General features: G+C 45.4%; 4 protein-coding genes across 4 annotated transcripts; 2 read left to right on the plus strand and 2 right to left on the minus strand.

The window, feature by feature from the left end:
• Positions 1-30: 30 nt before the first annotated feature.
• Positions 31-782, plus strand: GLAREA_01554 (EF-hand; the record flags this gene model as incomplete). The annotated part of the gene is made up of 3 exons (XM_008088770.1): positions 31-172; positions 226-559; positions 614-782. The coding sequence occupies 3 exons, from the start codon at positions 31-33 to the stop codon at positions 780-782; spliced, it is 645 nt and encodes a 214-aa protein (XP_008086961.1).
• A 28-nt stretch (positions 783-810) lies between these two features.
• GLAREA_01555 (S-adenosyl-L-methionine-dependent methyltransferase) lies at positions 811-2,028 on the minus strand (the record flags this gene model as incomplete). Its single annotated transcript, XM_008088771.1, has 1 exon — positions 811-2,028. One exon carries the CDS (start codon positions 2,026-2,028, stop codon positions 811-813), a length of 1,218 nt encoding a protein of 405 aa, XP_008086962.1.
• A 1,122-nt stretch (positions 2,029-3,150) lies between these two features.
• On the plus strand, positions 3,151-4,047 carry GLAREA_01556 (HLH, helix-loop-helix DNA-binding protein; the record flags this gene model as incomplete). The annotated part of the gene is made up of 1 exon (XM_008088772.1): positions 3,151-4,047. One exon carries the CDS (start codon positions 3,151-3,153, stop codon positions 4,045-4,047), a length of 897 nt encoding a protein of 298 aa, XP_008086963.1.
• A 4,525-nt stretch (positions 4,048-8,572) lies between these two features.
• GLAREA_01557 (uncharacterized protein) lies at positions 8,573-11,506 on the minus strand (the record flags this gene model as incomplete). The annotated part of the gene is made up of 4 exons (XM_008088773.1): positions 8,573-9,691; positions 9,742-9,978; positions 10,048-11,067; positions 11,117-11,506. The coding sequence occupies 4 exons, from the start codon at positions 11,504-11,506 to the stop codon at positions 8,573-8,575; spliced, it is 2,766 nt and encodes a 921-aa protein (XP_008086964.1).
• Positions 11,507-14,071: the final 2,565 nt, after the last annotated feature.

The raw sequence follows: 14,071 nt of genomic DNA on the forward strand, positions 1-14,071 counted from the left end.
ACTGCCAACACTGTTATTACAAGTTCGAAAATGGTTGGAAGAACGGTTCTTAGGACATGCGCGACCGCGTTTGCGCTCGTCGGCTTCGTATCTGCGCATGGTGGTGGGAATGCTCATCAGAAGCCATTACAAGTTGACCCTGATGCGGATTGGGCAACTAGACATATGGCTGGTACGTTTCCCAGTCTTCCAAAGGCTGTGAGCCATTCACTGACATGTCATTAGAGGAACATCATATTGGAAACTTCGATCCAGGCGCCTTCTTCACCCTTCACGATTTTGATGACAATGGATTCTGGGACCAGCGTGAGATACTGAAGTTTTACGGCATGGATGACCCAACTGCGAAAGATGTACCTCAGTCGAAGAGAGATGAAATCACCCGCGAAGTCCTCAAATTGATTGACCGAAATGATAACAATATTATTGAGCGGGACGAATGGATGGTGTTTAGCGCCGGTGGCTATGGACAGCCAAAAGGGGTGCTGCCGGATTTCGGGACCGGTCCTGGTCACCACTGGGATATGGAAATGGAGTACGAAATCCATCATTGGGAGAAGTGAGTTCTGCTTTGTTTGGTAATGCAGACAGGCCCTCATACTGACCGCCATAGATATCACGACGAAAACACCAAAGAAGAAGACCTGACACATCCAGAAGACATTGCTCATTTCAAGTTGCACGATGACTTAGAAGATGAGGCCGACAGGCAGGCCCTGCTGGACAAGATGTCGATCGTAGAAGACAATATACCCGCCAAGTTTCGCAGGGATATAATATGAATGTGGACGATTTGAACATATGTAACATCTATTGTCGGTTAATGTAAACATCATAGACGCAGTGATATACATCAGGAGCAAATGTCTTGACTAGCTCCACGTGTTCCACATCCACCTCAACGTCTTTGGCGCTCAAGATTCTTGTCAACTCATTGCGGATGGTACCCCTCCGTAACTCAATATCATTTACACCCACATTCTCGTGGAGATGCAACCACCCAGTTGTGGTCAGCAACCCAAGAGCTATCTCCCAGCTTCCTTGACTGGAAGGCAGCAGTCCGCAGTTGATATGCCTGATACTCGCTAAGAATGACGGACTTTGCTCCGATAGCCTCCTAGGCGCCTCAGCATTATCTTCTTCGAAAATAGTGATAGTCTCCTCGCCAGGTACCCATGACTGCCCAGACTTCACTATCTGTATACTAAAGCCGTTCGCGAGGGCTCCCCTTTTCAAACCCTCCACGCTCCAAGGGTTCAGTTCGAAGCCGATCACTCTACCTATTCCCATTTTCACATAACTGAAAACAAAGTAGCCGATGCCGGCATACAGGTCAACGGCGGTATCTTCCATAAGCTCTGATGCATCTCTGCTTCGTCGCTGTTGTTCGGTCTTGTGAAAGTTAAGAATTCTCGCTTTCTCCTTGATATTTCCCCTGCTGAACATGGTATACCGCGGAGCCCAGATTTGGATGATACCATTCTGTTTTGTGCTGACCCAGAATGCCTTTTCCAAATCTTCACGACTTGGTACTGCCTCATGATCTAATGATGGACCGAAATCGCCATACAGAATCCTCAGTCCCGTAGGGTTTCGAAGAAGGTTCTCTCCTTTATCCTCACCTACTTTGAGGAGAGGTATGCCATTGTTGATGGCAAGATGAGTCAATTTCCCCTTTCCCTCTCTTTTGCCAACCAACTCCAATATCTTCTCCCATAAAGAATCGAGCTCCTGACCACCTAGCTGTAAGCGTCTCCACTGCTCATCTTCAAAACTGCCGGAGGGCAGAAGTAGCATTGGTGGATAAACAATCCATCGTTTTGGGGCAGTGGATAGAAGATGGGTGATGATTGATGTTGTTTGTTCGACTAGGTCTGGAGGTAAATTAGAAAACCAGGAGGTTATGGCTTCTTCTACTGGAGGCTTGGGTTTCGCTCTTGTATGGGGTGATTTTGAAAAATCGGATTGGTACGTCCGTTGTTGGCGTTGATCTGGCAAGGCCACGCTCTGAGGATTGTTTATATTCATTCTTACATCTAGAATGTCAAGCACCTAAACTTTGTGTTTTTTGCATTTTGAGTCACGAGAGACTTGTACCTGCTTCGTGATTTCGGTCCACCCAGAGTCAGTCACGTGTGGAGAGGCTAGTCTCCGCTTGTCTATTTCACATTGCCAAGCTTTTTACTTCACCTCATCCTCACACACCTTTATACGTACGACCACCTCCTTCCACGTTGACGAATAGTGCGAGAGAGCTGAGGCTGGCAAATATCGGAACTTACATCCTCAAATGATATCCGAAATTTCATCCGACTGATTATCAGCTCGGCCTGATATCTTTCGCCGCTTCGAGCGTACCACGTGGGAACTACAAAGCCAGAAACGATATATCAGAAAAATGTTCCAGGAAAATAAAAGCACGCCTTTGAATGAGACCACTATTACATATGTGGATGTTTTTCAGTTCGTGGTTCAAGGTAGCATGCATATATCATCCCCTTTCCGGCGGGACCGTTCAAGAATCTGCTTAGATGACCCAGATTCCGGTTATTTTATCGCATCTGACTGGTCTTTGGGTGCCAAAACTCTCATTCTCGGTGGCTTCCGTAATTTCCTGTTATTATTTCCTACAAGGTGAGTAAATCATCATGTATGTATCCGGGGGAGGAAGTTATTCAGCAGGCCCGCATAGTAAACCTTGTCGCCACATTTTGCCAACTAACCGTCATTCCTAAAGAGTACCATTACCAGATTAAGCAGGATTATAAACCAGTAACCCGCTTCAGGTCACTCAACTGGTAGGGAGTCTCACAGTAGAGACTTAGAATGTCTCTTCAGATTACTTCTCCGGCCAAAGGCTGGAATTCTGTGTATACTTTGGCTCGAATCAGCAGAATCCGATACGCACTCTTTGCTTGCAACATTCAGGATCTTCAGCTCTGTAGAATCAGTCTCATAAAGCAACAACTCACACATCTTGCTTGAACTCTCATTGTCGTCTTATCACATCTGGGGGATATTGAGAATGTTTAGTTCGGACTTTTCTAGCGAGGTGAGTAGCTAACCCGAATGCGCTCTTAAGACATTCTGTCGAGACTCCAACAAACCCCAAAGATCATCACTGAATTATAATAGGGGCATCCAACAAGAATGAGTGGTAATAATCAATCATATGAAACTGGTCATGGTGCCCGGCCGAACCAGCTTTTCAAAGATTTTATATGGGTGATAAAAAGTCCGGAAATTAGTACTAGCTCAGGTTCTGGAAACACCTTATCACCAATTACACCTTCATCGCTGGACTTTTACAGCCCGTCCATGTTCCCTCAGGATTGTGGTTTTGATATGAGCAACCAGCCTTACTCGGTAGTCACATCTACAGGCATGGAGGACACTCATATTCCAAGTGCTACTTGGCCTATGGTTGATCCTAGCACACCCTTCTTGCAAGATCTGGAAGTTGACGATTCAAACCTCATGGACGCAGACCCGTCTCACAATCAAGCAAATATGACAAACAGTATTGCCAGAGGATCAATCCAAAGAAGAACATTAAAAGCAGAACAATCTTCAAAGCTGGCCAATATCGAATCTAATCTCCCAACAAAATCCACCAACTCAAAGGCTTCTCTTTCTAAGCCTCCGAAAGGCAAGTGTGCTAAGCTTGTCAAGAGTAGGAAGTCCTCGGTGTACCAGCCACCAAGACCTTCGACATCATGCGAGGGGGAAATTCCTTCATATGGCTTTGACCCAGCAGACCGAACAATCCACAATTTAACAGAAAGAAAATATCGCAATCGTCTCAATGAGCAGTTTGATACTCTGCTCTCTGCACTTCCTGCTAGTGCAATGAACAGTCGATCCATTGATGATTCTTCGGAAACGAGGAGAATCAGTAAAGCCGAGGTTTTGATTCTGGCTAAAGAGAGAATTGAATCACTAGAAAGGGAAAATAGGGAGCTGGAATGCGAGAGATGTAAATTTCGGGAAAGTTTAGAGTTCCTAAAGCTTACGTATGGTACTTCGATCGACTTTCCCGGGCAGTAGCTGGGTCTCGAACTTGTTTTCTTATACATGATGATGCTTTCCTTGGAGCCCTAGAATCCGTGCACTCGGGAGTGTCCCCGCCCCCGTCCAAATTCTACCAATTGCACTTTCTTTTCGATTTCTATACAATGTTGGAGAACTATTCTCTACACTCAATCCGCTTCAACCATATGCCAGCCAGTCAGGTCATTGCTTAGATTTATTGCTTTCCCCAATTTCTCCACTCAATTGGACCATTTCAACTCACTTACCTCCGAACTGGACTTTGTCTCACAGGATCTCGGGTCCCGGAAGCGACATGCAACAAATTCTTCGTGTGGACTTCACCACTCCGGGAAAGCCCCAGCGTCGTGGATCGTGCTCACGATGTGGAACAATTGTTTCCCTGTACACTCTTGAAAGAAACAAAATAGATGTTGCACGTGGCACGCAGCACGCAGCGACCTGTCAGCTATTATTTTCTCATGTTTTCAAAGTTGGCCATCTCCACAATTACGGCTCGCCAACCAGCTTTTTCCCAATTGTCAACTAGTGGATCTGATATATCACTTTGCGCGATTTGCAACAAATTTCGTCCGTCGGTCATCATGTATGGTAATTACATTGTTGGGGTTAGTCTGGCTGGAAATCTTACGAAGAGAAGGGATTGAAAAGTTGGGGCTGCTTATGCAAGGGCATTGGGGATTCCGGAAGGAGTAACCGGAGGTGATATATGACATCTCACCTGTCACTGGATGTGCGACGTGCAACATACTATTACTGATGATGTGGGAGAATGTGGGGGTCGGCTGGATGTTGTCTGCTGCTTATGTTCTTTACACTCACAAGTGGTGAGCATGTCTGTTATAATAAAGTGTAGCTTTGTGTATAGAATGATATCTTACTTCTCGATTACACGATTGTTGATGTCATAATAGCTTCTGTTGTAGCTAATACTGATTAGAATATTGAAGACCATGTGGAGAAAAGCGAGTAAAGGTCACCTTACCATTACTTTGTGTCACCAATAAGCTATTTCAAAGAGAATCGTTCGTTTCTGTAGCCAATAACTCTTCTAAGCCCGAATGATCTCTTAAAAAGCCTTACTCTCGAAATCTACTTGTTCGTCGACATGAGATTGAGCTTTCTATATAAGTTTAATACCGCATATTAATCCGATCTCAGCGCCTCCACGGTACAGCTAAGTTCTGAGCCTTTGTGTATTCCTTAGAGCTATCTTGGACTACTGCACTCTGACGTTTCGTTTCTGATTTGTTTGAAAATGTTAGAGGGTTGTAGGAGGGGGTTAAGTCAAATGTCTACCTGTATGCACTCGCTTAAGTAATATTACCACAGTCTAGATTCTGTCTCCGCAGGATCTAGATTAGTCTAATAGCTTGAGTGCAACAGCGTAGATCGACAGGAGAATTTTGACCACCTGTGGGGTTTAATAATTACAACAATTCGTAAATGGCACTTCTAGGAAGCTCGTTTAACATAAGAGCCGACCCAGATAACCTGACTGAGACCCTTTCGGAGATGCCATATAGTATCACATAGTTGAGAACAAGCACAAAGATACGTAAACTCGCAGCGGACAAGGCAAGTTGCAGAACCTTTCGACCTCCTATTTGACTTAGTTTGCACTTAGTCATGAAAAGATGGTCTTGTCTAAACAGATTCCAAAGAATTTGGGATAGGCCTTGTATCTTGAAATCAAGAGATGATATGCAGGATATTTTTCCAACATAAATAAAAACATGTCATGTCTCCACTCTCATTTATTTTTCCACCGCGCGGTAGGTCAATTTGAATCTCAAAACGTGCTTATTCCTTGCCACTTACCTGTCTCGAAATTAGAAAGCGCTGTCCCAAACAAAGACAAACGTGTAATGTCACTTGAATGCTTGATATTTTACAGGTGAATGATGAATACTATCTATCTCTACCTTATATAGATAGACATAAGGCTATATACTTGGCTTGTCTTACATTCTAAGAACGCTTGACCTTTATATTTGTGAAAAGACAGACAATGCAGAAAGTCTTCTCCAATTCTTCGATTTCTTCCTCGTACATGATTTTTCGTAACGTCACTCACTCTCGAACAAGGAAAGAACGTATATTCGAAGTATCTCTGAGCTGAACGATGATGGCGTGGATGTCCTCTAGAAGGTTATCCCATCAGCTGCTTGTGAAAACAGTCCGGACTTGAATTTCCAACAGTTGCAAGAATATAAGAAAATTTGAGTTCTTGCAATCATTCTTGGAGCTGTCTATGTGAAAATCACATGTCTGTGTATTCAACATACTTACTCATCACTTAGCTGATTTGATAGCACTGTCATCTCTTTCCAATTACCAAGCGAGTCACTAGTACTCCCGGAATGCTTTTGACTTATTACAATCATTCGCGGATTTCTACTATTTGCTTGAGCAAGAACAGCTGTTTGTCCAAGAAATATATAGATTGCTTCATACTACAATTATTTGATGTTTCAATAATTTGTCACCATGATGCATGATGCCACGAAATGAAAGACTGCGGCTCGAGTCAACACAACAAAGTTTCGCTTAAGATCCGTGGGTCGTTCTAGATTTCCAATGTACAAGGAACGACATCTCGATTAATGGTAAAAGGGAGTGACACGCATACATGATCAAAGAGTATTTTAGATCAAGTGACCTACTTGAATTGACTGATTAGTTTCTCTTGGTACTTTATTTAGAATGATATGTCATGTTGAATACAATTATGTGGACATTAGCGGCGTCTATTCTACTCTATCACGAATTGGCGAATAACCCTGAAAAGAACTTGACTCCTTTTTGAATAACTCTTTTTGGATCTCTAAAATCATCAAACATTAAATTCTAACACGAGTTACTGAGTCATAGTCTTCATCTCCAAACCATACACTCGCAAGTATTGTGTTGATATCTCTATACACCCGTTACACAACACGCGAAAAGCATGCCATGACCCCTAAACACAGCGCACCAATAACCAGGAGCAAACCCTCCGAATAAAGCCCATCTCATCTCCCATCTACAAACCCCGCATCCGCAAGCCCCCTCAGATCGCCGCAACAGCTCCCATCACCAGCCACACAGCCAACCAGGTCTCACCTCAATCTCGGCGACATGCTTCCACAACGCCTTTACTTCCCAAATTCCCTCTTCCCATTGCTTCACCGTCCTCAGGAGACAACCCTCCGGCACGAACGACTCGGGATGTCAGGTCCCAACCACTAAAGCATCATGACGCCGAACGGAGCAAACCTCCACCCCCGAACTGCGATGAGCAACAAAGGTTTTTTCTAGGACGTCTCGACCTCTAAAAAATTAGAGCATTTCTTTTTGAGTATAAAGTAGCTTGGGTTCATGGGGATGCAGGGTTTTGCCAAGAATTTGTTGTCGTGTGATTTGACGTTGAGTGGTTGCGGGATGCGTGGATTGTACATGAGCGAGAACTTTATATTTGCACGAAGAAACCATTGTAAGTTTATCAGAACAGCGAGAAGTAAGAACACTATAAGCTGTTTGGCATGAGATGATGGTTAGGTATCAGATTGGATTGTTAAATCGATTCTCGAATATCATAGCAAGATTGTATGCGCTTGCACTGACACATGCGAACTGACATGATGTAGAAGTTTGATGTAGATCGTTGGGATGAACATGTTGATCGTTGAAATGACAACAACATCAACGGATGCATGAGTTGCGTTAATCAAATTCCAGGTGTTACAGTATAGCAGAGAAAAGATTTGTCAATTGGAAGTGAACGTTTGAAGAATTCTGATAGTTATTGAAGGAGTCCGAGAGAAAGAGCTCTGGTCCTATTGGCCCCCTAACTAGCTAGAAGAATATCGGCCATAACATTTCACCCCCGGCCTGGATTGGCACACAAATTGAATCAGTGACTCCGTGGTCATGGTCGTCATGGATGTAATAATCTCAAAATTGCTTGTGATTAGCTGCGCTATAAATGATTAAGTAGAATTGCTTTCGAAGAAGAAAATCGGAAACCAGTATTCATATGCTTTGAACGTAGTATGCAAACCCATAATATTGATTATAAAACTAGAATGTTATAGATAAATGAATTTTGATTATATCACCGACATAAAACACTCATTGATAATATATAATTTTCTTTAATTCAAAAAAAATTGGTGATGAAACGATCCATCAATCTAACTAACAACAACAATATACTTAGGGTATTAAAATGGAGCTAGCCACCTCAAAAATAACGTGCTCAAAAAAACAATGCCACAATAGAATCAAAATCTTTTTCATCCCCGTCTGCAATCCTCTCCAACTTGAATGCTTGTCAAGCCATCTTCCCTCGTAAATACACCAAACGCAAACTCACAACCCACGACCACTCATCCTCCAAAAATTGTAATAATCCTACTTACAGACAAAAAGAGATTTGATATAGCGTGTCCGTTGGACAGGTTGAGTAATGACATCCTACACCATATAACGCCGTTTCCAGTACAAAACAAATTTTCAAACAGACATAGCATGGAGCGCCTTAATGACCACCTAACGCTGAAATCCGAGCACCGGCTGGGCGATGGAGGAGGTTTGCTTTTGTTGTCATCTCAGGTTCACCTTCGCTTCTTCCCTCGATTTCCTCCTCGCTATCCTCAACGATCTTGGTTGGAATGTCAGCACCAGTGTGGTACTGCTGGCTGTTTCTCTCAGGCGTGGTCGTTGAGCTGGCGATCGACATGGACGTACTGGACCGGTTGTGGATGAGATCAGGTGTGGGAGGGATACTCGACGTGCGGCCACTGGGGTGCAGAAAACTATCCTCTCCCATCTCGGAGCCCATTGCTGAATGTCCATCATCACTTGCGGTGACAGTGGATAGGTTGCTGTGTCTGTGATGTTGTCTCATGGTTCTGTGAGCGAGCTCTTCAGCCTCGACTTCCGCATCATGTGCAAGCTGTAGGCCTTCAACAGCAGCAGCACACTGATCGCTGATATTTCGGATGATGTGGGCGATGGCATCGGTCTTGTCTCTAAGATGACGGTCGGCAACATCAACAATGCTCATTTGGCTGTATCTCTTGCTGTTCCTCAACCCATTGCGAAGTCTAGCTTCCATTTCCGGAGTCATATCGTCGCCATTGCGATATCTTGGCTGAGAGGATCCTCTACGCATGCTTCCACTTTCTTCCTTGCCCTCCTCAGCAATGTCGTCCAGCTCCCCTTCTTCATCGTCATAACCACCCTCGATATATTCCGCCAAATCTGGGTTCTTGCCCAAAGAAGAAACCAAATGCTCCATGTGGTGAGCTTGACCACCAATCAAACTGCGCAGGTGGAGAACGACACGTTGAGCCTCGTCACGTTGACGAAGCAAAGTAACATTGGTATGCTGAAGCGCGGACATCTCTTTCTTGTTCTTCTTACGCTCTCTCTCCAACTCCTCCGCAATTTCTTGTTGGAGAACCAAAGCCTCGAGAGCATCATCACGTTGCTTCTCGGTACCAGCCAGGCGCGTGTTGAGGCGAGCTGCATCGTCTTTTTGCTGATCAATGAGACCTGTGAGACGTCTATTCTCACGTTTGTGGTTCTCAATCTTGACCTTGAGATCGGAGGTTTCCTTGGTGAGTTGCTCAGCGAATGCTTGGAATTTGAGGAACTTAGATCGGTTAGTTTTTGGGCAATGGTGCGATGTTCAAGGTTACTCACCTGTTGCTTCCAGCTCTCGAGCTCCTCAACCAAAAAGTTGTTTCGCTTGGTGACCTTTCCGAGCTCGGTATCCATGCGACCCTTGAGGTTAATGAAATCTTGCCAAGCCTCAAGAGCATCTCTGGAGTATTGGTTTCGTTCTCGGACAATCTCATTCAAGTGCCTCATTGAAACCTTGGTCATCAAGGGCTTCTTGACGGCACCACCAAAGACAGCTTTCATGCCAGTATTTCGGCCCTGTAGCATTTGTTAGCTATACTCAACCGCGAAAATACTGTTGGAACAAGTTTTCGTGAATGAACTTACCATCTTCTCGCAAACGTGATCCATGACAGACATGACAGAATCTTGATTCCACCACTCAGGGTCTTGAATAGACTCAACCTCACCACGCATCACTATGATTTGACCAGCGGGAACGAGCTTTCCACCTCCGTAAGCCGATCGAAGATGCTGAGGAACACCGGATGGTGTCACGTCACCATTAAGCGCTTGTGTAATACGGTTGACCATCTTGGTGCGCTGGCCGGCGCTGAGCGCAGTAGGTGGGCTTGAGGTGAGCACGAAGTTACGATCAAGATCCACGACCAAAGCATCAGTTGGTGCTGTGAACAGTGTACGGCACTCTGCAGTGATACCGAGAATATACGGACCGGGCTCTTGGACGAGCTCCTTGGCATGTCTAGCATGAACAACTGGTACATAAAGACCACTCCACTCGTAAACTCGTACACAATACCGTATAGTCTCGGCGGCTACCGTCAACATGGCTGGGTAGTGACTGACAAAGATGATACGGCGGGTTGGAGATAGAGCTGCTTCAATCACACCAACTATGTTGGGAATCGACAAGCAAGAAAACAATGGCCACATGGCGAAGTTCTGGAAGCCAGTCGGAGAAGAAGGGAATTGATAGCAGAGTGCGTAATCCTTCATATCGATCCGTACAAGATCATTTAGTCTTGGAGCTGGGAAGCTCAAGATGCGCGATACTTCCTCTGCATGGAAGAGGTTGGTCGCTTTGTTCCAGTGAATCCACATGCCCCGGAGATAATCCCCTAGAAGGTTGTACAACGGGTATCTTGACAAGAAGGATAAGCAGTATGGGATCCAGTAAGTCTCGTCCGCTGAATCATAAAAGTCGGATTCGGTTCGTCGTCTTAAATCACGGATCGTCTCGGCACGCTTGTCATCTGCTCTCGACCAGACCCTCAGAGCAATACCATAAAGAGTATGGCTGGAATCCTGTTGAAGAACGAAAGAATGGTGCACACAGTGCGGTTGAGTGCGCCCAGTGCAAATCTCTACATCATGAGGAAAGCATGCCTGCCATATGTTAGATCGCGTAACCAACAGTCGTGATGTCAAAACTCACTCTCATTGCAGCGTGTAAAGCTCTCGCAATCTCGTTATCCTGCTCCAGTCTTGGACTGCTACCAAGAATCTCCGGCAACCAAAATTGTCCAACAGCACCCTTCATGTGTCCGATCTTTCCCTGTGATGGTGCTGGAGCCTTGACCCATTGCGACGGTTCTCGACCAACACCACATACCATGTACGCATGTGTAAGCGTTTTAGGCGTTCGCTGTTGCGGCTTGACGTTCAAAGTCGAAGGAATAGGCTGTGTGATGCGCGAATGTAAGGAGGAGGTCCTGCTAGGAATGATGAGGTTCTGATCCGTTTGATCTCTGGTCATCGGACGACCTTCGCGTTCGGATGTGCGTGGTCGAACAAACGACGAGTGGTTGTTCAATGATGGACCCATGGCCGCGGTATTTGAACAGACTTCGCGAAGATCGATTGTTTGTGTAAAGAAGTAGAATTCGAACTCTGCTGCTATCTATCCTGTCGATCTGAATATTGATAGCGCGATGGAGCCTCCAAAATCGGCGCCAACTGCGTTTGTGGTGAATATTCAGAATCGTCCGAGCAAGTATTCGAGAAGAGAAAGTTGGATAGCAAAGTTTAATGAATGTGGTCGTCGATCAATCGCTAGAGTTTCAGAAACTTTGTTAGTTCCAAGGCTTGTCGACCAGCAAGCTGCAAATATCAATTGACATTCAATATAGTGGTGCAATGTCCGTCTTCCTGCTGCTCGCTCGTTCGAGATAGCCTGTAGTTGACGAGAGGAGACACAATTGCAGCGCAATGACGAAAGCAAAGAAGAAGGTTCAAGAACAAGAGAAGAAAGAGAGCAGCGACGACGGGTGAAGGATATCATACAAGTTTCCCAGGCGCGAGAAAGGGCCTGAACTCAATTTGGGAGAAATCCGACCGGGGATGAAGCAGGCCTATCCAGGGGCAAACAGGAACTGCCAATCACAGAAGGCTCGATGAGCTGGGGGAAGGACGTTGTCTCACAGGGGACCTGATTACGAAGTAGCGAGTCTAGGGTAGCTCGAGAGCTGCTGGGGTGGGTGGGAGAGTAGTGGATGTTTCTCCTTTCCTGACAGATTGAGTCTATTCCAACAGGTGGTGGGTTGTTGAAGCCAAGCGAGGTCTCCTTTTCCTCGAGACGCTATTCTTTGCACCATCAAGATCTTGATTGCCATATCCACAATCAACAACGCAGAACTGGATATTCAGATATGGCAAAGTTGCGATATCCAAGGGCAACCCCTCTTTGTGCTTTGAAGACGGATTTTACGGCGTGGCTGGCTTAGGAAGTCTATAGAGTGGGTTCCGGTCAAGAAAGGAGTGGCCCGGTCGACGAAGCGAGAACCAAACAATTGTCCGTACTCTCGTTTTTGCCCCAACGGACTTCCCACTGCTTGTTCCCGGCACGTACATAAAGGTATTGCTGCAAGTGTACGAGTACCTTACAAACGGATTTCTCGGTCTTCATACACGCAGACTCGAGCATGACCTGCTGCTTTCATCACATCGGTGCTGTCGGTGGTCGAGCCTTGTCACTTGTGTGATAGCTGCTCTTCATTTCCTTGATGTGGCTGTCCGCGCTTTGACATGGGACGCTCCCGAAAGGCCAATTGCCCGCACTTCGTCCTAGATAGGGGTCCCTCGGTCTAGACTAGATAACTGCGTTGATCAGTTGAAACTTTACCCTTTATCTTTATCTTTTTCGTCTTGGATATCTGGTCGAGCTTATGATGCTGAGTTATTATTCTTTGATTATATCTGCCCCTCAATTCTGCTTTCAATCACGTCAACACTTCTTTCTGAGCTGGGAGGACCTTGAAGATCGATTTCGAGCACGGTATCTGCCGCATAGACCTCGCCCAAAGAGTGCATTCGGCATACAAGCTAAGCTGTTTCTTATCTAGCCTAAACCATCCTCATCCAAACAAATGTTTTTCTTACCGGCCGCCACAAAGGTGCTCGAAGCCTCATGCGGACCAGGGGGTCGGAGCACCCAGAATGCTTTTGTTTGTCTTGTTCGAAGCTTTCAGAACCAGATTTGACTAGTTGACAAGTAAGGACCACAAGCAACCAATAGAGAAGAGAGTTGCGCAGCAATTGATTACATAGCTCAGCACTACAGCAGCTACCGAATTAGTGTAGGGCACGAAGAGTGGAAAAACATGAAACAACCAAAGTCTTGGCCACGATCTCGCAACATCCTCGCATTTGGTGGGGCTTTTGATGCTCGGATTCAAAAGATGAGATATCGTTTCTGATATTATAAGATCTTCGTGTTTGCTTTCCCCCTCGAAGACGTTTCTATCCCTCAAAGCCGTTGCTCACGAAGTCGTTTGCGTTGCGGCTTACGAATATCGGCAGCAAGGTGAATAGGAAGAAAGGGAACAAAGTGTAACTCCGCTTGCAGAAACGTGATTCTGACAGCTATCGCGAATAAAAAACGTGCTGGAAATCAAAATCCTTGTATGCTTTCGCAACAATAGAACCTTCATTTCAAAGACAAGGCGAACCCGGTGGCCTATTATTGTGTGACATGTCAAATTAATGACTGCCCAAGCAATGTTATTGACCACTGGCCACGGCATTGTCAGTAATTTTTGTCCGGAAAGCACGATATGTACATGACGAAAAGTCGTGATTGTATCACCGCGGAGGTTTCCTCGATCGTAGAATTGTTGAAACTCGGGGAGATCACTTTGCTCTGATGAATGTAACGGCTATGCCTGACGAGCGGAAGTCTCTTGCATATTTATATTTGAAGGATCATTTCAGTACACAAACAGCTTCCAACTGAAGATGGATAAGTTGAAGCGACCAATTCGTCTTCTGGGGCATCTTTTGACGACATTTGGTAGTTCTACTCCACCCCACATACGAAGTGCGAACAAAGCAAGGAGACCCTTTGCAGAATCCGATGTGACAAGCTACTTTGTATACTATCCCCCCCCCCCCC

Source organism: Glarea lozoyensis (genome assembly GCF_000409485.1).
Source record: "Glarea lozoyensis ATCC 20868 chromosome Unknown GLAREA7, whole genome shotgun sequence".
Classification (NCBI taxonomy): Eukaryota; Fungi; Ascomycota; class Leotiomycetes; order Helotiales; family Helotiaceae; genus Glarea; species Glarea lozoyensis.